Raw genomic sequence first — 24,621 nt, 5'->3', positions numbered from 1 at the left:
AAAACACAAGAATTTCAATGGATCATGAAGAGTGTCATAAGATGTCTGCTTGACAGAAGAATTGCTGCAGGTTAAAGGGTCACAAATCATGTGCCTGTCACAAGAGGCTTTCCATGATTGTTTTTCCCTTAGTGAGGCCTTTATTAGGAATCCTTGCAGACTTTCAGATTTCCGTTGAATCGAAGCATTCACGTTGGTTTTAAACGAACGAGCTGATTTGACATAGGACCTGGCAGCGAAGTTTGAATCTTTCAGTTTTTAAGGTGGATTACTCGCGTTTCAGGAAGATGTGGAGATCTCTCTGGCTGTGGATGACGATCGGGGTTGTTGAACTGGCTTTTGCTCAGTTTCCCCGCGCATGTAGCACAGTCCCTGCCCTGCTCTCCAAGACATGCTGCCCACCGCAGGGCTCGGATCCGGCAGTGCTGTGCGGGGCTGAACTCAATCGAGGGAAATGTACTGACATGCAAGTAAGTGAGAAACCCTGGAGTGGACCCTACAATCTGCGAAACGTGGATGACCGGGAGAGGTGGCCGCTCAAGTTCTTTAATCGGACCTGCAGATGTATGGGTAATATAATTTTCTCCTTTCTGCTTCTGTACAAGGAATTGGCTTAATCCTTTGATCAGCCCATCGATTTTCAATGTAACTTTATAACTGGTGAATATGTATTAGTTGTTTGAAAGCAACTGATCTCTACACTTTACTGTGGCTAAAAAGGATACAAACATTTCTGACAGGCCCTTCCAATCTCATTCTTTGCCTCCCTCGGTATCTTGGGATATCAAGCTGTGGGAATGTATCTACCTTAATGTTTTTTCAACGCACCCAACACCATTTAATATCGACATGCCCTAGAATACCAACATACCCCCTTCCTAGTCTTACCATCACGAATTGTTTTCTTCTTGGTGATTACCAGTGTGAAGTACTCATTAGGGACTTCATCCACTTTCTCTGGATCAATGCAAAAAATCCATCCTTCACCCTTGAGTGGACCTACCTTTCCCTAGTGACCCTGTCCCTAGTGACCCTTTTGCTTCTAATATCTATATAAAATGCCTTGGGATTCTCATAATCCTACTTGATAAAGACATTTCATGATCTCTTTTAGACCTCATAATTCCTTGTGTAAGTTCTTGCCTTTTCCTCATAACTCTTCATCTCCTTATTGATTAAAAATCTGTCAATCACAGTTTTAAATGTGCTTAATGACCCAGCCTCCTCTAGTAAAGAATTCCACAGAGTGACTACCCTTATGTGGTATGCTGAAAGTCAGAAGTTGCCCTCCAGAGAAGAGACAGCCCAGGTTTGATCACCTTCCACTGTGATTTTTGCGGTCTGTTACATGATTCCTTGATCTTGTGATTCTGTGACCTTCAGTTACTTTTGCTGGTTCGGTGGGCAGTTTGTAGCTTCCTCAACTTCAGAAAATTCTGATGCAAGGACATTGGGATGATATCTGTAAGAAAAAGAGTCAAAAACATTTTAGTGTGGGTAAAGAATCCCAGTTTGGAGAAGAGAGTTCAGCATAATTCCAGAATGATATGGCTTAACAGATTTACCATCAACACTTACATAGTGAGATGTTCCAAGATGATTCACACATTCTTGATTCAGCAAACATTAATACTCACCTAGAAGGGAAAGCATCATGAGAGGTCAAGAGATTTTTTTTTAGGAGAGGTTTATAAGATGATCAAAGTGAAATGGCAGTGAGAATTAAGGAGAGGATATCCAGAACATAGTGTTGACAAAAGTGAGAACAGAATCAAGAGAATGCGTAGTTCTTGATGCTTTCCCAATTTGTCGAAGATTGCAGAGACAGTGAGGCACACACCAATGAAGGCATCATAAATGAGAATGAGAGTTTTAAAATGTCAATGTTAATGGAGCAGGTATATGAGCACAAGGATAATGAGTGATCATGATTCAGTGTAAATTAGATCACAGGAGAGAAAGAAAAAAATCTGAGGGCGGGAGCATGGATAACTACAAAAGTTAAATATGTTATTAAACTTAAAGAAAAAGTATAATTATGGAAAGATAGGTGGGATATCTAAAGATTGGACAGACGATACAAAAAAGACTAAAAGGTTAATGAAGGGGGAAAAAAATAGAGCAGGAAAGAAAGCTAGCCAGAAATATGAAACAGATTCTAAGACTTCCTATATATTTTGTTTTTAAAAAGTAAGTTGAAGCATTAGTCTAATAGAAAGTGAGCTTGGGGAAGTAATAATGGAAAAGAAGGAGATGGGCAGATCAATTGGTATTTTATATCAGCTTTCACTATAGAGGGCGTACAAAAATTCCAGAAATCTCTAAGTTAGGAACTAGCAAATTCTCAGCAGAAATCGGTTTATTTCTGATTTATTGATGACAAAGTAAGCTTGAGGGGCCAAATGGCCTACTCCTAACTCATATGTTTGTATCACTCCATTCTGACGATGCTGGGCAAAAGCAGATAATCAGTATATTAAAACCACACAGCCAACTTACTAGTGCTATCAACGATCATGAAAGGAACATTTGTCTGCTTAGATCGGTTGGCACATGCTTTGCAGTACTCGTCTGATCAGGTCTCCCAATTAGTAATATCCCGCTGTGTGCTTCACAGTTTGCCATTCAGGAAGTGGTGTAGCTTTTACATTGGACATCCAGAACAGAGAAGGGGCTGATATTAGCACCAGGCTGATTTAGTAGAAGAAAAGAAATATAGTCAACTCAATGTGAATTAAAAATGCAACTTCCATCAGCATGAAAGTTGATTCTGCTGGATAAGGACAACAATGTTATCAAGGTGTCGAAGCAAACATTCAATACCTGAACTTAGTACCATTTATCAAACAGAGCAGGTTTGAAAATGTGAGTAATGTATGAGTGTGTGTTTAATTAGCCGAAAGAGATCTATAATGATAGTTTAAAAAGAAAAAGATTGCTGTGCGGTTAGTAATGAAACATCATTCTCTGTAACTTGTGAAACTTTTCTCTTCACTATAATAGGAAATTTTGCTGGGTATAACTGTGCTGATTGCAAATTTGGATGGATTGGCCAAAACTGTGACCTGAGAAGAGCACCTGTGATTAGAAAAAATATCCACTCTCTGACACCAGCAGAGCAACAGCAGTTCCTGGATGCACTGGATCTAGCCAAAACTACAATGCACCCAGATTATGTAATTGCTACACAACACTGGCTTAGTTTGCTAGGACCTAATGGGACCCAACCACAAGTAGCAAATGTCACAATATACAATTATTTCGTGTGGCTTCATTACTACTCCACCAGAGACACACTGCTGGGTTAGTTGTACTTTTTTTTATTTATCAAGAGTAGACAAATTTCTAGACCTCTTGTTTACATGATCAATTTTATATTAACGTTTACTTGATAAAAAGATAGCTGCAATGTGAAATGTGTAATTATTGTGCATTTTATGATATTGTGAGAATGAAAAGGCATTAATGTTGCTTTATGAGTGACAGTTAAAGTAGGTCTTGTCCCAGCCTGTCCAGAACCTCAGGGTTTTGGTATTAATTACCGCTGTGCCAGCAATTAAAATACGTATTGGTCTTTCAGCCTCGAAGACTAATCTGTCCACTTGTCTTTACACCATTTCACAAAAATCTATCATTCCTAGCCTCGAGTATTTAAGTTAACCTCAGATTGATGATTTTTTTGGGGGACAAGTTTTCACACAAGCTTTGTAATTCTTGATTTACTCTGAGTAGTCTAGATCTAGTTAGGTGGACTGGCCAAGCTAAATTGCCCATTATGTTCAGGGGCATGTAGGTTAAGTGCATTAGTCAGGGGTAAATGTATAGTAAAAGGGTAAAGGAATGGATCTGGATGGGTTCCTCTTCAGACCGTCAATGTGGACTGGTTGGGGCGAAGGACCTGTATCCACACTGTAGGCATTCAATGATGATTCTGTGATCTCATTTTATGACTTTGTCCCTTTCGTTTTGAATTTTCAGAGCAAGAGAATGTAGTTTCTCTGTGTCTACTCATTTGAATTATTTTATCAAGTCAAATGCTTCAATTATATTTTCTTTGGCCTGCTATCTTCAACATATTACAAGCCAAATTGGATTAAACTTGTTTTGATGAATGAACTCTTTAGCCCGGTGTTAATGTGATTAGCCTGCACTGCTGTATTGACCGATACAAATTAATAATAAATCATCACAACTATCATCCCCCACTTTCAGTCTCCTGATATAATGTCCAAGCTTTGCACTGAATTCCTGCAATTTAAGTTCTTTTTCTCCCACGTGGAACTGTGCTAAATTTTCACAATTATTTATTATTGGAACCATTCAGACAAAGCCAATTCTTGACGATCAAAAATGAATTTCCCTGTGTCAGTGACATCAAACTCCATAGTTCTGAAGACTTGTGCTGTAGAAATTGTTGCTCGTCTAGCCAAGCTATTCCAGTACAGTTACAACACTGGCATCTATCCAACAATGTAAAAAATTGCTCAGGTATGTCCTGTAATAAAAAGCAGGTCAAATCTGATCCAGCCAATTACTGCTCCATCAATCCACTGTTGATCATCAGTAAAGTGATGGAAGGTGTCATCAACAATGCTATCAAGCAGCACCTGCTTAGCAATAACCTGCTCAATGATACCCAGTTTGGGTTCCACCAGGGCCACTCTGCTCCTGACCTCATCACAGTCAAGGACAAAAGAACTGAATTCCAGAGGTGAGGTGAGAGTGCTAACCCTTGACATCAAACCTCCATTCAAACGAGTGTAGCATTAAGGAGCTTGAACAAAACTGGATTCGTTAGGTGTTGTGGGACAATTCTCCAGTAGTTAGAGTCATATTTGACACATAGGAAGATGGTCATGGTTGTGAGATGTCAGTCATCTCAGCGCCAAGACATGTCTGTACGAGTTCCTCAGGGTAGTGTCCTATGTTCAACCTTCTTTAGCTGCTTCATCAATGACCTTCCCTCCAACATAAGGCCAGAAGTGGGGATGCTCGTCTATGATTGCACAATGTTCATTTGCGACCCCTCAGACCCTGAAGCAGTCCGAGTCCAAATGCAACAAGATCTGGACAATATCTAGGCTTGGGCTGACAAGTGGCAAGTAACGTTTGCATATCACAAATACGAGGCCAAGACCATCACCAATAAGAGACAATCTAACCATGGCACCTTGACATTCAATGTTATTATCATCATCATTGAATCCTCCACTATCAACATTCTGGGTGTTATCATCAATCAGAACCTCAACAGGACTCACCACATTAAATGCAGTGGCTACAAAAGCATATGTGAGGCTAGGAATATTGAGATGAGTAACTCACCTCCTGACTCCCTGAAGCCTGACCGCCATCTACCAGGCACAAGACAGGAGTGTGAAGGAATACCCCCCAGTAGCCTGGATGAGTGCAGCCCCAACAACACTCAAAAAGCTTGACACCATCCAGGACAAAGCAGCCTGCTTGATTGGCACTGTATCTACAAGCATCCACTCTATCCACCACAGACGCTCAATAGCAGCAGTGTGTACTATCTACAAGATGCACTGCAGAAATTCACCAAAGACCCTCAGACAGCACATTCCAAACCACGAACACTTCTATCTAGAAGGACAAGATTAGCAGATATTTGGAAACACCACCATCTTTAAGTTCCATTCTAAGCTACTCACCATCCTGACTTGGAAATTATTGCCATTATTTCACTGTTGCTGGATCAAAATCCTAGAATTCCTTCCCTACTGACATTGTGGGTCAATGCACAACAGATGGACTGCAGTGGTTTAAGAAGGCAGCTCACCATGACCTTCTCAAGGGCAACTAGGAAAGGGCAATAAGTGCTGGCCAGCGACATCCACATCCCACAAATTGAATCAATGATAAAACTAGTTTAGTGGCTTCTTAAGATTGCTTTGATTTGGCATACTGGAAATTTTGACATTTGACATAATTCAAATTATTAAATTAAAGGATTTTTTGTGCTTTTTGTAAACTTTGGGTGTACTATCTTACAGTTCAAAGTGTCAATGCCCTTTCGCTTTAATAGCAATTACTAACCAGAGATGTTAAAACCTAGTCAACTGAAATTGATCAGCTCAGTTTTCAATTGTAATGGTATTGTGTTTGCAGCAAGACTATAGTTTGTATGTGGAATCCAGACTTTCTCAGAGATCACATGTACCTACAATTCCCACATACCTGTACAATTTAAAATGGGTCAAAATCCAGCCCACCCCACCCCTCCACCTCTCTAGAGATACTGTCCCAGTGTTCATTTCACAATCTAGAGGCAGTCAGATCCATGGGTGGCAGGTGGACCCGAGGGAGGAGATATAGGCCTCTGGAAGCCACACCCTGCCCTTGTCTCCAATTTATTGTCAAGCTAATGGTAAAGTGTTGCTTAACAGAGAGACCTTGGAATCCCGATTCATAGTTCTTTGAAAGTGGAGTAGTAAGTAGTTTGGATAGTGAAGAGGGCGCTTAGTGTGCTTCCCTTTACTATTCAGTGCTTTGAGAATAGGATGTTGGGAGATCATATTGCAGCTGTAAAGGACATTGGTTAGTTTTGGTCTCCTTCCTGTAGGAAGGGTGTTGTGAAACTTGAAAGGGTTCAGAAAAGATTTACAAAGATGTTGCTAGGGTTGGAGGATTTGAGCTATAGGGAGAGGCTGAATAGGCTGGGACTATTTTCTCTACAGCGTAGACGGCTGAGGGGTGACCTTGTAGTGGTTTATAAAATCATGAGGGGCATGGATAGGATAAATAGACAAAGTCTTTTCCCTAAGGTGGGGGAGTCCAAAACTAGAGGGCATAGCTTGAAGGTGAGAGTGGAAAAATTTAAAAAGGACCTAAGGGGCAATGTTTTCTTGCAGAGGGCAGTGCGTGCATGGAATGAGCTCCTAGAGGAAGTGGCCGCGGCTGGTACAACTACAAAATTTAAAAGGCACCTGGATGGGTATATGAATAGGAAGGTTTTAAAGTGATATGGGGGAAAGTGAGCACTGCAGATGTTGGAGATCAGAGTCGAAGGATGTGGTGCTGGAAAAGCACAACCAGTCAGGCAGCCTCTGAGATACAGAAGCATCGACATTTCGAGCATAAGCTCTTCATCAGAAATGTGGGGTGGCCCAAGGAGGCTGAGAGATAAATAGAACAGGGTGGGTCTGAGGGGAAGTTAATTGGGAATGCAATAGGTAGATGAAGTTGAGGATGAAGGTGATAGGTTGGAGAGGAGGGTTGAGCGGATAGGTGGGAGGGAAGGTGGACAGGTAGGACAGTTCAAGAGGGCGGTTCTGAGTTGGAAGGTTGGATCTGGGATAAGGTGGGGGAAGGGAAATGAGGAAACTGATGAAGTCCACATTGATCCCCTGTGGTTGGAGGGTCCCAAGGCAGAAGATGAGGTGCTCTTCCTCAAGGCGTTGGGTGGTAAGGCTTTGGCAATGGAGGACCTGCATAACCTTGAGGGAGTGGTAGGGGGAGATAAAGGGTTTGGCCACAGGGACGTGGGGTTGCTTCATGTGTGCCTCCCAAAGATGCTCTCTGAAGCGTTCTGCAAGGAGGCGTCCTGTCTCTCCACTGTAGAGGAGACCACATTGGGAGCAACGGATACAGTCGATGATGTGTGTGGAAGTGCAGGTAAATCTCTGATGGATGTAGAAGGCACCTTTGGGGCCTTGGACAGAGGTAAGGGGGGAGGTGTGGGCAGAGTAAAAACAATGACTGCAGATGCTTGAAACCAGATTCTGGATTAGTGGTGCTGGCAAAGCACAGCAGTTCAGGCAGCATCCGAGGAGCAGTAAAATCGACATTTTGGGCAAAAGCCCTTCATCAGGAATACAGGTTTTGCAATTTTTACAGTGGCAGGGTAAGGTGCTGGGAGGGGAGGGTGGGTTGTCAGGGGATGTGGACCTGACAAAGGAGTCGTGGAGGGAATGGTCTTTATGGAACGCATATAGGGGTGGGGAGGAAAACGTATCCATGGTGGTAGGGTCTGTTTGTAGGTGGCGGAAATGGTGGAGGATAATGCAGTGTATCTGGAGGTTGGTGGGGTGGAAGGTGAGGACCAGGGAGGTTCTGTCCTTGTTGCAGTTGGAAGTGCAGAAAGTGCATGAGATATGCTGGAAGGCATCATCGACCACATGGAAGGGGAAATTGTGGTCTTTGAATGAGGAGGCCATTTGGTGTGTTCTGTGGTGGAAATGGTGCTCCAGGGAGCAGATATGGCGGATGCTGAGGATTGAGGATAAGGAATAGCATTTTTATGGGGTGGGGGCGGTGGGTATGTGGTGAGAGGAGGTGTAGTTCAGGTAGCTGTGGGAATCTGGTTTGTAGTAGATGTCCATGTTGAATCGGTCATTGTTAATAGAGATGGAGAGGTCCAGGAAGGGAGGTATCCGAGATGGTCCAGGTGAACTTAAGGTCGGCATGGAACGTGTTAGTTAAGTTGATGAACTGTTCAACCTAATGTTGGCAAATGGGACTAGATTAATTTAGTATATCTGGTTGGCATGGGCGAGTTGGACAGAAAGGTCTGTTTCTGTACTGAAAATCTCTGTGACTCTAAGTCCCTGTGAGCCCCCACAGCACTAAAAGAAGATAACAATTACTTGCCTTCTCACCTCTGTATCCCTTCTGGAATACACTTCAACAGGTGGCTTCTACAATCCAGCTTTCCAGTGCCAAAACATCTGATAGGGTGAGATACTCAACTAGGTGCTGCCGGTCTGCTCTTAATGAATTGATAGGTATGAAATAGGCCAGGTTATTGCGACAGCAAGAGACACTTGTTGGTTACTGCTTAGTACACTCACCCAATGCATAAATATAAAGTAGCATGTGTTTCCATCAGCTAATTGCTAAAAGCGAATTGCAAGCTCCAATATTAATGGTAGAAATCAGTTTTGTGTACAGATCACCTTTATCCTTCACTTCTCACACAGTTAACAGTTTAACATTGGAAAGAGTGGCACTGTGGTTAGCACCACTGCCTTACACTGCCAGTGACCCAGATTCACTTCCAGCTTCGAGCAGAATTTGTACTTTCTCCCCATTTGTGTGCACTTTGATTTCCTCACACAGTTCAAAAGTGTGCTGGTTTGGTGGATTGCCCATGCTAAACTGTCCACGCTAAATTGTTGTTTCATTGATGTAAGGTACACTGGTTATACATAGTCTTAAAATCCAATCTCAACTCTTAATTTAGATAACACTGAAAATGTCGTTATATCCATTTTTAAAGTGCACTTACCATTTGCCAAGGCTAGTTTTGATGTTCGACTGAAAAAGAATGAATGCACTCTATGGGAGTCTGCTTAGCAAGGTTAGATCTCATGGAATATCGGGAGAACTAGCCATTTGAATACAGAACTGGCTCAAAGGTAGAAGACAGAGGGTTGTTTTTCAGACTGGAAGCCTGTTACCAGTGGAATGCCACAAGGATCGATGCTGGGTCCACAACCTTCCGTCATTTATATAAATAAATTGGATGCAAGCATAAGAGGTATAGTTGGCAAGTTATCAGATTACATCAAAATTGGAGGTGTAGTTGACAGTGAAGAAAGTTACCTCAGATTAAAATGGGATCTTGATCAAATGGGCCAACAGGCTGAGGAGTGGCAGATGAAGTTTAACTTAGATAAATGCAAGGTGCTGCATTTTGGGAAAGCAAATTTTAGCAGGACCTATATACTTAATGGTAAGGTCCTAGGGAGTGTTGCTGAACAAAGAGAGCTTGGAGTGCAGGTTCATAGCTCCTTGAAAGTAGAGTCACAGGTAGATAGGATAGTGAAGAAGGCGTTTGGTATGCTTTCCTTTATTGGTCAGAGTATTGAGTGCAGGAGTTGGGAGGCCATTTTGTGGCTGTACAGGGCATTGATTCGGCCAGTTTTGGAATATTGTGTGCAATTCTGATCTTCCTATCGGAAAGATGTTGTGCAACTTGATAGGGTTCAGAAAGGATTTACAAGGATGTTGCCAAGGCTGGAGGGCTTGAGCTATAGGGAGAGGTTGAATAAGCTGGGGCTGTTTTCCCTGGAGTGTCAGGTTGAGGGGTAACCTTATGGAGGTTTACAAAATTAAAAGGGGCATGGATAGAATAAATAGGCAAAGTCTTTTCCCTGGGGTGGGGGAGTCCAGAACCAGAGGGCATATATGTAGGGTTAGAGGGGAAAGATATAAAAGAGACCTAAGGGGCAACTTTTTCACACAGAGGGTGGTGTGTATGGAATGAGCTGCCAGAGGAAGGGATGGAGGCTGGTACAATTACAACATTTAAAAGGTTTCTGGATGGGTACATGAATGGGAAGGGATGGGAGGGATATGGACTGGGTGCTGGCAGATGGGACTAGATTGGGTTGAGATATTTGGTCGGCATGGACAAGTTGGATCCATGCTGTACAAGTCTATGACTCTATGACTCGTGTTTGCTCTTACAAACGACAATAACATGTATCTTTAACTAGGACCTCTAAAGTTTAAGTTCAAACACTAATGATATTGACTGGCCTTCCAAAACATTCTATAAATAAGTCAAAATTAGCGTACTCCTATGTATCTGAAAAACTTTTAGGTGAGTATTTTTCTGAGTTCAGTGACGATTGTATATGCAAATGACAAATCTTGGTTTAACTGAATCAGACTTAAAAGTAATTTTATTAATTTTTAAATCTTTTTTCCTCATTGTTGCAGGACCTGGTCAGGCATTTAAAGCTATAGATTTTTCTCACCAAGGTCCAGCTTTTCTTACCTGGCATCGATATCATTTAATGTTGCTGGAGAAAGATTTACAGGTTGGATAGTGCTATACTTTGGTTTAATGAGTGTGATGAATCATTTTAATATACAACTGTGTTTAAAAAGGTGGAGAATAAGCAAAAGGAAGGGTAGATTTGAACCCAGAAAATTGAGATATACTTTCTGCACTCTTCTCCCTTCGAGGATTAAAAATACCCTTTATTTTGTACTTCAAATAGATTATGTATTAATGGGGTAGACTCTTTTCCATGGAGGGGTTTCCCACCTCATCATCTGAAATGTCAGTGAGAAATATTTCCTTATTAATCACATTGCCATTGCAAAGCACAGAGAAGGGTTAATTAGCTAGAGAGTGGACCTTGTCCCCTCCTGACTTTGTGAAAGCTCCCCCACAGAGATATTTGGTTACATCTGATCAGTGGCTCCTGTAGTTCCAGTTCCAGCAGTGACCAAGGCTGTGACTACAAGAATCAAAGCTCAGATCTCAGCAGCAGGTAAGTGCAGGTGTTCACAGTTGGGATTGGCGTTCTTGTTTTGGTGACGGGAGGAGTGAAGGTGAAACATGATGATACAGCAAAGGGCCACAGTCTTAATTGAGAGGCCAAGGGGAAGGGAAAACCCATAGAATACAAACCCAGTGTTATGTTGGTCCTGGGGGAACATCACTTCCCCCAGCCTACTTTCCCATCAGAGGCCTATGCAGGATGACCATTTGGACATGGCCCCATTCCCTCCTACCAATCTCAAGATGGAAGCTGGGTGTAAAATGGCCCTTAAGTGGTCAAGAACCAAACTGGATTCAGCATAACACCTGTGGGGTTCTGCACTCAATAATTTGCTGATTTTAGGTAGTTTGAATTACCCCCAGATCCCTGGTTCTAGACACTGGACTTGTTTCGGGAATGTGAAATGAAGAAGACAATAGACAAGGATTTTCAGGCAAAAGAAACTCTGCTTTTATTTACAGTACAAAAGATAAGAATAATACAAGTAATAAAGGTAATTGGAATAAGCAGTAAAATTAACGCTACCAATCCTGGGCTGAAAACTAGTCCCAAACTGAAATCAATCTGGGTCTGTGTGTATTTGTTTTGTCTGAGCTCAGGATTTTGTCCAGTATTTTAGATAATGGGGATTTTTGCTCAATCCTACATACCTCATCTGCTAACCCAATACATGCGGACAAATCTGGGTGGTTGGGAAAGTGATGAGGTATTCACTCAAGGAATTATACTGCTAACAATCTCCCCACCACTGGCAAACCCAATGGTGTCGAACCATAAGACTGGTCCATGGTTTACTTGCAACCCACTTCTTCATGTCCTCTGTGCAAATACTGTTTGAGTTTGGTTGAAAAGGATGTTGAAAATGCCGTGAAGATGTTCCTCTAAAATTCACCCTTTTATTTGTGATTTGGAGCTGTCAGTGTTGGACTAGGGCATATAAAGTTAAAAATCACACAACACCAGGTTTTGGTCCAACAGGTTTATTTGGCAGCACTAGTTTTTGGAGGGCTGGTCCTTCATCAGGTTGCTGTTGAGTGTAAGATTGTAAGACACAGAATTGAATTGAATTGAGTTTACCAAGCACTGTGAAAAGCTTTATCTTGCAAGTAATACAGGCTGATCACATAGTTAAGTAGCATAGATAGCAAATAATAGGTTTGCAAAAAAAAAAGCGAATGCTAAGAGTGTGTGAGGGTAGAAACTGTTGCGATACCGTGTATGTGTGTGCGAGTGTGTGTGTGCGAGTGTGTGTGTGTGTGTGTGTGTGTGTATACACTTCTGTAACTTCTCCCTGATGGTAGGTGTTATAGAAAAACATTGCCAAGGTGGGATGGATCTTTGAGAATGCTGGCAGCCTTTTCTTGAAAGCAGGCTTGGTAGATGGATTCTATAGATGGAAAATTGGCCTTTGTGATTGTCTGGGCTGAGTTCACCATTCACTGTAATGTTCTCTGATCTTGAATGGTACAGTTGCCATACATCCAGACAAAATGCTCTCGAAGGTGCAATTATAAAAGTTGGCAAGGGTATTCACTGTCATGCCAAATTTCCTCAGCAGACTGAGGAAGAAGAGACATTGTTGGGCCTTTGTAACCAGTCCTTCCACATAAAGAGTCCAAGAAAGCTTGTTGTGGATGACCACTCCCAGTAAGTTGATACTCTTCACTTGTTCCACCTTTGTGTGGTTAATGCGTACGGTGACATGAGTAACATCCTGCCAAAAGTCAATAATGAGTTCCTTGGTTTTGCTTGCATTGAGAGCTAGCTTGTTTTCAGTGCACCATTTTTTCTGGTCTTCAGCTTCTCGTCTGTAGTCTGTTTTGTCACCATCTGAGATTTGACTGACTATGATGGTGTCATCAGCGAACTTGTAAATGGCATTAGTCTGGTATTTGGTGATGCAGTGATGGGTATACAGTGAGTACAGTAGGGGGCTGAGTACGGACCCCTGGGGGGCCTCCAGTGTGGAGTGCTAGTGAGGATGAAATATTGTCCCCAGTCTTCACTGATTATGGCCTGTGGGTCAGGAAACTGAGGATCCAGTTGCAGACAGTGGGGCTTAGTCCGAGATCACTAAGTTTAGTAATCAGTCTTGAGAGGATAATAGTGTTGAAGGTTCAACTGTAGTCAATGAGTAGAATTCTTACGTAGCTGTTCTTGGTGTCAAGATATTCTAGGGATGAGTGAAAGGCAAGTGATATGGCATCTGACGTGAATCTGCTGTTCCGATAGGCAAATTAGACTGGGTCAAGAGTAATGGGGAGGCTGGAGTTGATTAATGCCATGACCAGCTTTTCAAAGCACTTCATGACTTCCAAGGTTAGTGCCACTGGGCGGTAGTCATTGAGACATGCTGCATGAGCCTTCTTAGGCACAGGGATGATGTTGGCCCTCTTGAAACAGGCAGGGACAGTGGCCTGCTGCAGGGAGAGGTTGAAGATGTCCGAGAAGACCTCTGCCAATTGATCTGCGCATGCTCTGAGTGCACGGCCTGGTACTCCATCTGGTCCCATCGCTTTCCTTGGATTCACATGAAGGAAAACTGATCTGACCTTTTATGCAGTGGGATAGGTTTGTCAGGACTTGCCGAAATTCTGCTCAAAACAAGCATAGAAGGCATTGAGACGATCTGCGAGGGATATGTCATCATCTGCTATCTTTTACTGTCTCGTTTTAGAAAATGTGCTGCCATTCAGTCCTTGCCATAGTCACCGGGTGTCTGTCTGGGTCTCTAGTTTGGATCGGTATTGGTGCTTGGCTGTCTTAATGGCTCTGCGAAGGCACACTTGGAATTCCTTATGTTTGAGTTAGTCTCCTGATTTGAAGGCCTTAAGCCTGGTTTTTAGCAGGTTCTGTATGTCCTGATTCATCCAGAGTTTCGCGTAGGGGAATACCCGGATTGACTTCCTTGGTATACAGTCCTCCACACATTTGCTGATAAAGTCAGTGACGGTGGTGATGTACTCGTCCAAGGTACCTGCAGACTGTTTAAACATGGCCCAATCAGCCGATTCCAGACAGCACCGGAGTTGATCCTCTGCCTCCTCCAACCTGCACTGGACCTATTTCTGCAAGGGGGTCTCATGCTTGAGCTTTTGCCTGTAAGCTGGGAGAAGAAGCACAGCATTGTGATTGGAGTTCCTGAAATGAGGCAGAGGATGGAGCGGTAAGTATCCTTCACAGTGGTGTAGCAGTGGTCTAAAATGTTCGGGCCCCTGTTGGGGCAGGTACTGTTCTGGTGGTACTCGGGCATTTGTATGTGTGTGAGTGTAAAGGGGTATAAGTCTGTGAGAGGGTGTGTGTGTGTGTGTGTGTGTGTGTGTCAGACAGGAGTGTTCCCTCCCAGTCGGAAAACACTTCAGCGCTCCGGGACTTTCAGACTTGGACCTTTGGGTGACTGTCCTCAAAGGCGGACTTTGGGATAGGCAACAACGCAAAGTGGCAAGCAGAGGTTGATAGCAAAGTTCGGTACCCATAGGGATGGCTTCAACCAAAACCTTGGGTTCATGTCACACTACAGATGACCCCACTGCACTCCACACACACACAGACACACACTCCCTCTTTCTCTCATATCAAGCTCTCTCTCTCGTACACTCAGACATACACTCTCGCACCCACACACGCACCCACTCACAGACTTATACCCCTTTAGACTCACATGCATATACATACACACACTCTCTGACAGACACTCATACCACCCCCGCACACACACACCCCATATGCACGTGCACATATAAGTTTGTGAGGGCACCTCACACCTTCAATCTGAAATGACATGGCACCTATTGTTAAAGTTCACTTGAGAATGTAACCTTAAATAAAATTTCTGGGATTTTCACATGAAAGAACTGAAACCAACATGGTCATTCTGAAAGATGAGAGACTTAACAAATTATCCAGGTCTTTTTCAGTATATAATTTCAATTGCATCCCACTGCAAACATTTGCCATAAATTCTGTGTCTTGTGATCTTATAATCCACAGCTACCTCATGACGGACCAGTGCTCCGAAAGCTAGTGCTTCCAAATAAACATCTTGGACTATAATGTGGTGTTGTGTGATTTTTTAATCTTTTATTTGTGATCTGGTGCCTATGGCTGCAGTGTGGAAATTTTGCATGATGAAATTACCTTGTTCATTTCACAGCACAGGATGCTTAATCAAACATATTAGACCACTGAAGAGCTATTATTTTTCCTGGACATTGTGTATGCTTTCACACAATTGAAATCTAATTTATTCCTCTCAGAATCTCATAGGAAATGATTCATTTGCAATTCCATATTGGAACTTTGCCACAGGAAGAAATGACTGTGATGTCTGCACACCATCTTTGTTGGGATCCATGCGCCTTGATGACCTGACATTAATCAATCAAAGTTCCAGGTTCTCTCAGTGGGAGATTGTGTGCAATAGGTGAGTGATTGAATGCTACAAATTACGATTGAGTTCTGAATTAAACACTAATGCAAATCTCACATTGAAAAGCATTGACTAACCTTCAAACATGCGCCATTGACTTCAAAGGGTTTGAAAAGCAACATATAAATGACACACCATATGATGACACAAAGCTGGATAGCAGGGTGAAATGTGAGGAGGATGTTATGAGAATACAGGGTGACTTGGATAGGCTAGGTGAGTGGATGGATGCATGGCAGATGCAGTTTAATTTGGATAAATGTGTGGTTATCCACTTTGGTGGCAAGAACAGGAAGGCAGATTACGATCTAACTGGAGTTAAGTTAGGTAAAGGGGAAGTGCAATGAGATCTAGGCATTCTTGTACATTAGTCAATGAAAGCAAGCATGCAGGTACAAAGGCAGTGAGGAAAGCTAATGGCATGCTGACCTCCATAACTAGAGGAATTGAGTATAGGAGCAAAGAGGTCCTTCTGCAGCTGTACAGGGCCCTGGTGAGACCACACCTGGAGTATTGTGTGCAGTTTTGGTCTCCAAATTTGAGGCAGGACATTCTGACTATTGAGGGTGTGCAGTATAGATTCACAAGGTCAACTCCCGGAATGGCAGGACTTTCATATCTGATTGAGATGTATAAAATTATTAAAGGATTAGACACTCTGGAGGCAGGAAGCTTGTTTCAGCTGATGGGTGAGTCCAGAACCAGAGGACATAGTTTAAAAATAAAGGGTAGGCCATTTAGAACAGAGTTGAGGAGAAAAGTTTTCACCCAAAGAGTAGTGGATATATGGAATGCTTTGCCCCAGAAAGCAGTGGAGGCATAGTCTGTGGATACTTTCTAGAAAGAGATGGATAGAGCTCTTAAAAATAGTGGAATCAAGGGTTATGGAGATAAGGCAGGAATAGTGATTGTGGATGATCAGCCATGATCATAATGAATGGTGATGCTGGCTCAAAGGGCCAGAAAATATTGTCTACTTTCTGGATTAGTGGTGCTGGAAGAGCACAGCAGTTCAGGCAGAATCCAAAGTGCAACGAAATCGACGTTTCGGGCAAAAGCCCTTCATCAGGAATGAAATTGCCTATTGTCTATTGTTAGTGCATCATGATTGAAAATAGCACTGGAAGGATATATTACAATTTCTCAGATCTTTTCAGGTCATTCTAAGTGACAACTCTGCCTTGACATTGAACTTTACTGTACTGCTTGCAATTTCCGTTCAAGCATCAATTTTTAAGTTGGGCAGCAATCTGCTGTCATTACTCTTCTATCATATAGTTTAATGCCACACTAAGAGTTTCGGGTCAAGACAGAATGGTAGAAGAAAAGTAAGGTTTCTTCTGGCTTAGACTTCAAAGTAACACTATTTATTACACATTAACACTAAGTAGTGCAATACATAGGAATAATGGATACATCTGGTTCTGATTTTATTAATTAGGATTATTGTGTCCTCTAATATAAAAGAACTAATTTATTTTCTTCATGTGTTCATGTTCATGTGCTCTCAATATTCTCAAAATTTCTTGTCTAGTCTGATTTAGTCTAGTGTAATGCTCAGTGATATACTGTTCTGTGACCTCATCACAAGGTTGTTCCAGATCCTGAACCCCTTACACACCAAATTACCAATGTGCTTATTGTGGTCAGCAAAACAGTTCAGTTACCCAGTGCAATAATGTGAGTCAATTCCCTTCAGATATAGAGGCTCAGGACCAATATTGACCAAAGTTTATTAGCTCTATTATTTAGATACAACAATGAAAGAAAAATTCTAAGTTCATTTCCTCCTCACTGTGTCTTCTTGCTTTATTCTGATATCCCCAAAAAGAGTAAAATTATAGATATTCACAATGTGCGTACTCACTACATGCCAGTGACAAATACTTGTGTTGTAAAGATTGCCCCTTTTGTATTGAAATTCTAATATCTAACAGTATTATGGTTTTCATATATAATTTGTAGTTTGGATGATTATAACCGCTTGGTCACTCTCTGCAACGGAACAAATGAAGGTCCAATAAGGAGGGCCTTCTTGGGAAAGAGCGGGGTCCAATTGCCAAGCATGGAGGATGTTCGCCAGTGTATGTCTATTGAAGAATTTGATACACCACCTTATTTCCAGAATTCTAATTTTAGTTTCAGGTAGGTAAACATGCTCTTGAAAGGGCAAGTAACTGTTAATCTGTCATTCCATACTGAATGAAAACTTCACAAAAAGAGCAATGTTTAAGGAAGTTGAAGGTGTGCAAGAGCTTATCTTACATCTCACAAAGTGGCAATTGGTCGAATGTCCATGGCAAATCCTGGCTGTGATCACTCAACATTTTGAGGGGTTCTGTTGGGTTGGGGCATGTCTGTTCTTTTTTATGCATCAACTAAGACTTGAAAATGTACTCAAACATGTTTACTTTCGATGGAAGTGTGCAAACTGACATCTTGGAAAAGGAAATTGTGCACACACTTCTAAGGACTGCCACCATTCTGCAAAATAGCAGAATCATGAAGTTCATGAATCAGTATACATTGTTCAATTGAAGTCCCCACTCTAAGCCTGACATTGAATACAACATTAATTAGAATTGAGGTCAACCATTGGCCAATTCTGTTCATAGGATTTTGCTTGTTAAAGTATTTTTGACTTGCAATAGTAACAGTGCTTCCAAATTTGAATCCTATGGAAAGTTAAGCTATCTCGTCATGATCTGATCTGAAGAAAAGGTGGGTGAATTGGGTAGATTGCCTCCTAATGTGATGTGCTATTAATGGAAAAGAAAATATTTCACTTCTGCTTGATCTGAGGTAATTTGATATTATTCCATAACTTAATTAGTTTATTTAACTAGCTAGTTTTCTCTTCTCAACTGAAACTCATCGACTGGATTTTTGAGCTTCAGAACTTTAAACAGATTAACGTTTAAATATGGCTTTCATTCCCTCTTCTGAAAAATATAAATTTAATATATGTTTTAAGTTTAACTTATTCTTTGAGTAATGCAGAATCATGGAATTTTTGTACACCTGTCAAAAATATAGCAGATCAGAGAATCTCTTCAAGGGAGTAATGTTAGAATGTAGATTTATTGGCAGCAGAAAAAAATGAAGCTTTAAGATAATGTGGCCAGAAAGACTTGAGGATGGCTGTCTTCAATTAAGCTGATGGTTGCTCAGAATGGATGTCTGACAAAAGGGAAATTCCTCTTTCAAGGAACTATATGCACTTCTGATTGAGGTAAACCTTGAAGAGAATTCTTAATTGATTTGTAAACTGAATTTGATGTAGTTCCTTGAAGATCCAAGAAGCAAATGACAACATTTTGACTTAGCCCCTTCCCTGTCTCCCCCTCCCCCTCTCCTTGCCTCCCCTTTCACCTATCGGATCAGAAGTAGGTCATCTGGTCCCTTGAGACTGCTCTGCCATTCAATAAGATCATGGCTGATCATTTCATGGACTCTTCTCTACTTAGCCTCCTGCTCACCGTAATCCTTAATTTCTCTGCTGTTCAAAAACCTATCTTTGCCTTAAAAACATTCACTCAGGCAGCCTCAACTGCTTCACTAGTCCCCTTTAAGTCTTTTCCCTCTCACCTTCAATCCAGAGTATTGAGTCATAGAGATGTACAGCACAGAAACTATACGCTCTACTTTTGGGTTTTTCCATCTTGAGGAAAGACCGTGTTGACTTAGCCTATCTATGTCCCTTATGATTTTTATAAACCGCTGTAAGGTCACCCCTCAGACTTTCATACTCCAGGGGAAATAGCCCAAGTCTATTCTACCTCTCCCTACAGCTCAAGCCCTTCAAACCCTGGCAATATCCTAGTAAATTTTTGTGAACACTTTCACGTTTCACAACATTCTTCCTATTACAGGGAGAACAGAATTGCACACAAATATTCCAAAAGTGGCCTAGCTAATGCCCTGCTTAGTCGCAACATGACCTCCCAGTTCCTATACTCAATGCACTGACCAATAAAGGACAGCATACTAAACACCTTCTTCACTATCCTGTCACCTGTGACTCCAATTTCAAAGAACTATGAACTCCACTCCAAGGTCTCTTTGTTCAGCAACACTCTCCAGGACCTTAACGATAAGCGTATAAGTCCTCCCTTGATTTGCCTTTCCAAAGTGCAGCACCTCACATTTATTTAAATGAAACTCCATCTGACACTCCTCAGGCCAATTGGCCCATCTGATCAATATCTCATTGTACTCTGCGGTAACCTTCTTCTCCAATTTTCATGTCATCTGCAAGCGTACTAACCATACCACTTATGTTCGCATCCAAATCATTTTTATAAATGACGAAAAGCAATGGACCAAATACAAATCCTTGTGGCACACCACTGGTCACAGGCCTCCAGTCTGAAAGGCAACTGTCCACCACAACCTTCTGTCTTTTATTTTTGAGCCAGTTCTGTATCCAAATCCAGCTCTCCCTGTATTTCATGTGATAGAACCTTGCTAACTAGTCTACCATGAGGAATCTTGTTGACCGCCTTACTGAAGTCCATATAGATCACGTACACTGCTCTGCCCTCATCAATCCTCTTCATTACTTCTTCAAAAAACTTAATCATATGTGGCCTAACAACCAAATTACTTTTATATATATATATATATACATATATAAAATTTACACAGCTAAAGCATATGAATGGTCATCAATTGAAGCAACATTCACAGTCAAAGTCATCAATATTGCAGGCTATTCCGATACCTACTCAGAAGCCATGAAAAGGGCCTGAATGTAGCAAGTCATGTAGCAGGTATTGCCTGGGTTGGTCTGTCCTACCCTTCCTGTCTCTGATTTGGTTGCAAGTCTTGGATATTAAGGTTCCAGTGCATTCCTCTGTGATGTCCAGGCATCTTGATTGAGCAATTACGTTATTTTCTTCTCATTTGCAATTGGAAAGTCCTTTAGTATGCCTATGAAACATTTAGAGACATTTGGCCAGGCAGGGGCAAACGTGACTAGTTTTGTTTGGGAAACCTGGTCATCATGAATGAGTTGGATCTGTTTCCATGCTGGATGACCCTATGAATCTATGTTTGCATCTTATGTTTGCAGTACTTTGCTGTAAACAACAAGTCAAATGATGAAACATGATCTTATTTCTTCCTGAGAGAGCTGTGTGGGCAGAATCAATGCAAGGTTTGCACAGCTTGGCAGCTTCTTCAAAATGCTGTGTTCCATTGCCCTGTACACATATAATCTTTCCTGTTTCTCATCTGAACTCAGCTGAAAGATGTCATGTTTCTGTAGTGTGTAACAAAGAGTGCAGGTGGATGACCATCTCCTGGCAACAGTTTGTTCTGTAGAAGTCCTTTGTTGCATTATTATTTGAACCATCATGGCTAGTCAAAGACTGGCTACTGAATGGCAAAGTCAGTACCCTCATGCCATAGCTTATAACTCTAATTAGGAACCTATACAACTGTGCATGGTGAAACAATAATAAAAGAGAGCAGACCATTAGCAAGTGACTTTGTCAGCCCAAGCCAGTTGCTGCTGTAGATAGCCCTGAATTGTTTAAGTATCTGAGAAGTCACAAATGCTGCTAACATTGTGCAATTTTCTGTAACATTCCTATTTCTGACTTTATGATGGAAGAAAAGTTATTGATGAAGCAGCTGAAGGTGGTTGGACCGAGGACATCACCCTGAGAAATGCTTTTGGTAATGTTCTGAAGTAAAGATGTTTTGCCTTCAACATACAAGACTGTCTTCCTGGTGGAATTGCAACCAGTGGAGAATTTTCTCAAATTCCCATTGACTCCAATTTTGCTTCTTGATATCACATTTGTTGATTTCCACTTCAATGTCTGGGCAGTCGTGCTCACCACACCTCTCGAATTTGGCTGTTTCTGTCATCTTTGGGCCAAGGTTGTGAGGAAGGGACAAAAACCTGAATAGCTGACACTAGTAAAGTGGTTATTTCAGTGTAAAGGCAGTTGATAGTACCATTGATTAGTTCTTCTATCACTTCCTGATGATTGAGAATAGGGTGATAGGGTGATAATTGACCTGTTGAATTTGAATTTGACCTGTTCTTTGTGGCCAGGATGTAATTGGGCAAATTTTCACATTGCTAATTTTATAGCTGTACTGGAACAGCTAGATGGTTCCAGAGCATAAGCTTTCAGTTCTCCTGCCAGGATAGTGACTGGATCCAAAACTATAAGTATTCTATGCCTTCAGCCATTTAGATTAGATTGCATACAGTGTGGAAACAGGCCCTTCAGCCCAACAAGTTCACACCAACCCTCCGAAGAGCAACCCACCCAAACCCATTCCCCTACATTTACCCCTTCACCAAACACTACGGGCAATTTAGCATGGCCAATTCATCTAACCTGCACGTTTTTGAACTGTGGGAGGAAACCGGAGCACCTGGAGGAAACCCACACAGACACAGGGAGAATGTGCAAACTCCACACAGACATTTGCCTGAGGTGGGAATTGAATGCAGGTCTCTAACACTGTGAGGTAGCAGTGCTAACCACTGTGGCACCATGCCACCCACATGTCTTATACCATGTGGAGTGAGTGAATTGTAATGCTGAAGACTGGCACTGTAGCTCTTTTTTAATTTACTCATGGGATATGGGCCTCACTGGCTGGACCAGTATTTATTACCTGTCCCTATTTGCCCAGAGGGCACTTAAGAGTCAACCACATCACTGTGGTCTGGAGTCACCTGGTGACCAAACCAGGTAAGGTTGGCAGTTTTTGTCCCTAAAAGGGTATTAGTGACTCAGGTGAGGTTTTTCCTGACAATTGACAGTGAATTCATGGTCAGCATTAGTCTCTTAATTCCAGATTTTTTTTTGTTGGTTTCAAATTCCACCATCTACCGTGGCAGGACTCGAACCCAGGACCCCCAGAATATTGTTTGCGTCTATGAATTAATAGTCCAGTGATAATACCACTAGGCTGTCACCTACCCGGGAGTCAGTAGCCTAAAGAGAAATTGGAGATCAATTATTCTATTGATACTTTTGGCTGAAGAAGAATGCAAATGCTTCAGTCTTGTTCTTTCTGCTGATGTGCTGGGCTTCCCATTGTTTAAGACGGGTATTTGTGAAGCATCCTTCTCCTGTTAATTGTTTAATTGTCCACCATCATTCACAGCAGTAGAGCTTTGATTTGGTTGGTAGTTACCACATTACTTGCCTATTGCAAGCCACTTACACTTTTTAGCATCCAAGTTGTCCTGTGACCTCATTTTTCAGATCAGTGCAGCAGTGCTCCTGGCATGCACTCCACCCCGGCTTGATTCCCTGTTTTGGTGGTAAGGGTCGAGTGGGGAATATGCTGGGCCTTGAATTTGTAGCTTGTGTTTGAATATAATTCTGAAGACCCGTCGCACCTCATGGGTTTCCAGTTTTGAGTTACTAGATCAGTTGTCACATTTTTTATTCTTTCATGGGAGATGGACATCGTTGATGGCACTAGCATTTCTTGCCCATCTCTAGTTCCACTTGGGAAGGTGGTGATGAGGTGCCATCTTGAATTGCTGCAGTCCATGTGCTATTGGTATTCACATAATACTCTTAGGGAGGGAATTCCAGAATTTTGACCCTGCGGCTGTGAAAGAATGGTGACATGTTTTTAATTCATGATGGGGCTTCAAGGGGGAACTTACAGGTGGTGATAGTCTCATGTATCGCCTGCTCTTGTCCTTCTTAGATGAAAGTAGTCATGGACTTCGCAGGTGCTATCTCAGGATATTTACTGAATTTCTGCAACGCATTTTATACATAGTACATACTGTGGCTACTGAGTGTTGGTGGTGGAGGGAAGAGAATGTTTGTGGATGCGGTGACAATCAAGTGGCTGCTTTTACCTGGATAGTGTCAAACCTTTTGAACATTGTTGGAGCTGTACTTCTCTATGCAAGTGGGGATCATGCCATCATACTGATGTGAGCCCTGTAGATGGTGGACAGGCTTTGGGGAGTAAGGAGGTGAGTTACTCGATACTAGCCTCTGACTTGCTGTTTTAGAGTTGAGTTTTTGGTGAATGTAACCCCCATGATGTTGAGAGTGAGGAATTCAGTGATGGTAACACTAGTGACTATCAAGGATGAAAGTTAGATTGCATTTTACTGGAGATGGTCATTGCCTGGTATTTGTGTGGTGTAAGTGTTATTTGCCACTTATCAGCCCAAGCCTGGTTGTTGCCCAGGTCTTGTTGCATATGCACGTGGATTACATCAATATCTGAGGAGTCGTAATTGATGCTGATCATTGTGCAATCATTGGCAAGCACCCCCACTTCTGACCTTATGATAGAGGGAAGGTCATTGATGATGCAGCTGAAAATGATTAGTCATAGGAACCTGGGGAGCTCCTGTAGATATATCCTGGAGCTGAGATGACTGATCTCCGATAATCATAATGACCTTCCTATGTGCCAGTGGAAAGTTTGCCCCATGATTCCCACAGATTCCAGTTTTACTTGGACTCCTTTGATGTCATACTGTGTCCTTGATGTCAAGTGCTATCACTGTCATAATATCCCTGGAATGCAGCCTTTATCTATTACATTTAGCTCAGTGTTAATGCCTCACAACACAATAAAAGTATCCTCAATGTAAAAACAGAGTTTTTTCTGTTGAAAGATTGTACAGAAGTCACACCTATGAGTACGATGATGGACATATGCATCAGTGACAGGCAGATTGGTGAGGATGAGTTCAAGTATATTTCCCCTCATCTTAGTCCCATGTCCACCTCTGGAAAGCCCAATCTGGGGAAAATATCCTTCATAACTTGATCAGCCCGGTCAGTGATGGTGCTCTCAATATTAGTGCTAGACATTGAAAACCCTCACCCTGAGTGGATTCTTCACCCTTGTCAACCTTAGTTTTTCTCAAAGTGGTGTTCAACACAGAGGGGTTGTGAGGTATTTGGTAGTCAGCGGGAT

At 42.0% G+C, this 24,621-nt stretch overlaps 1 protein-coding gene across 1 annotated transcript in view; it reads left to right on the top strand.

The window, feature by feature from the left end:
* Positions 1 to 169: 169 nt before the first annotated feature.
* Positions 170 to 24,621, top strand: part of dct (dopachrome tautomerase) — a 40,120-nt gene continuing 15,668 nt past the window's right edge. Inside the window, exons 1-5 of the mRNA XM_060826539.1 lie at positions 170 to 570; positions 3,004 to 3,303; positions 10,687 to 10,787; positions 15,515 to 15,681; positions 17,653 to 17,832. Coding sequence (XP_060682522.1) covers positions 288 to 570; positions 3,004 to 3,303; positions 10,687 to 10,787; positions 15,515 to 15,681; positions 17,653 to 17,832 — 1,031 coding nt within the window. The 5' untranslated portion in view covers positions 170 to 287. The remainder of the gene's footprint in view (positions 571 to 3,003; positions 3,304 to 10,686; positions 10,788 to 15,514; positions 15,682 to 17,652; positions 17,833 to 24,621) is intronic.

The sequence above is a fragment of the Hemiscyllium ocellatum genome, chromosome 6 (assembly GCF_020745735.1).
Source record: "Hemiscyllium ocellatum isolate sHemOce1 chromosome 6, sHemOce1.pat.X.cur, whole genome shotgun sequence".
Lineage (NCBI taxonomy): Eukaryota > Metazoa > Chordata > Chondrichthyes > Orectolobiformes > Hemiscylliidae > Hemiscyllium > Hemiscyllium ocellatum.
This window is presented reverse-complemented; position numbering and strand designations above follow the sequence as displayed.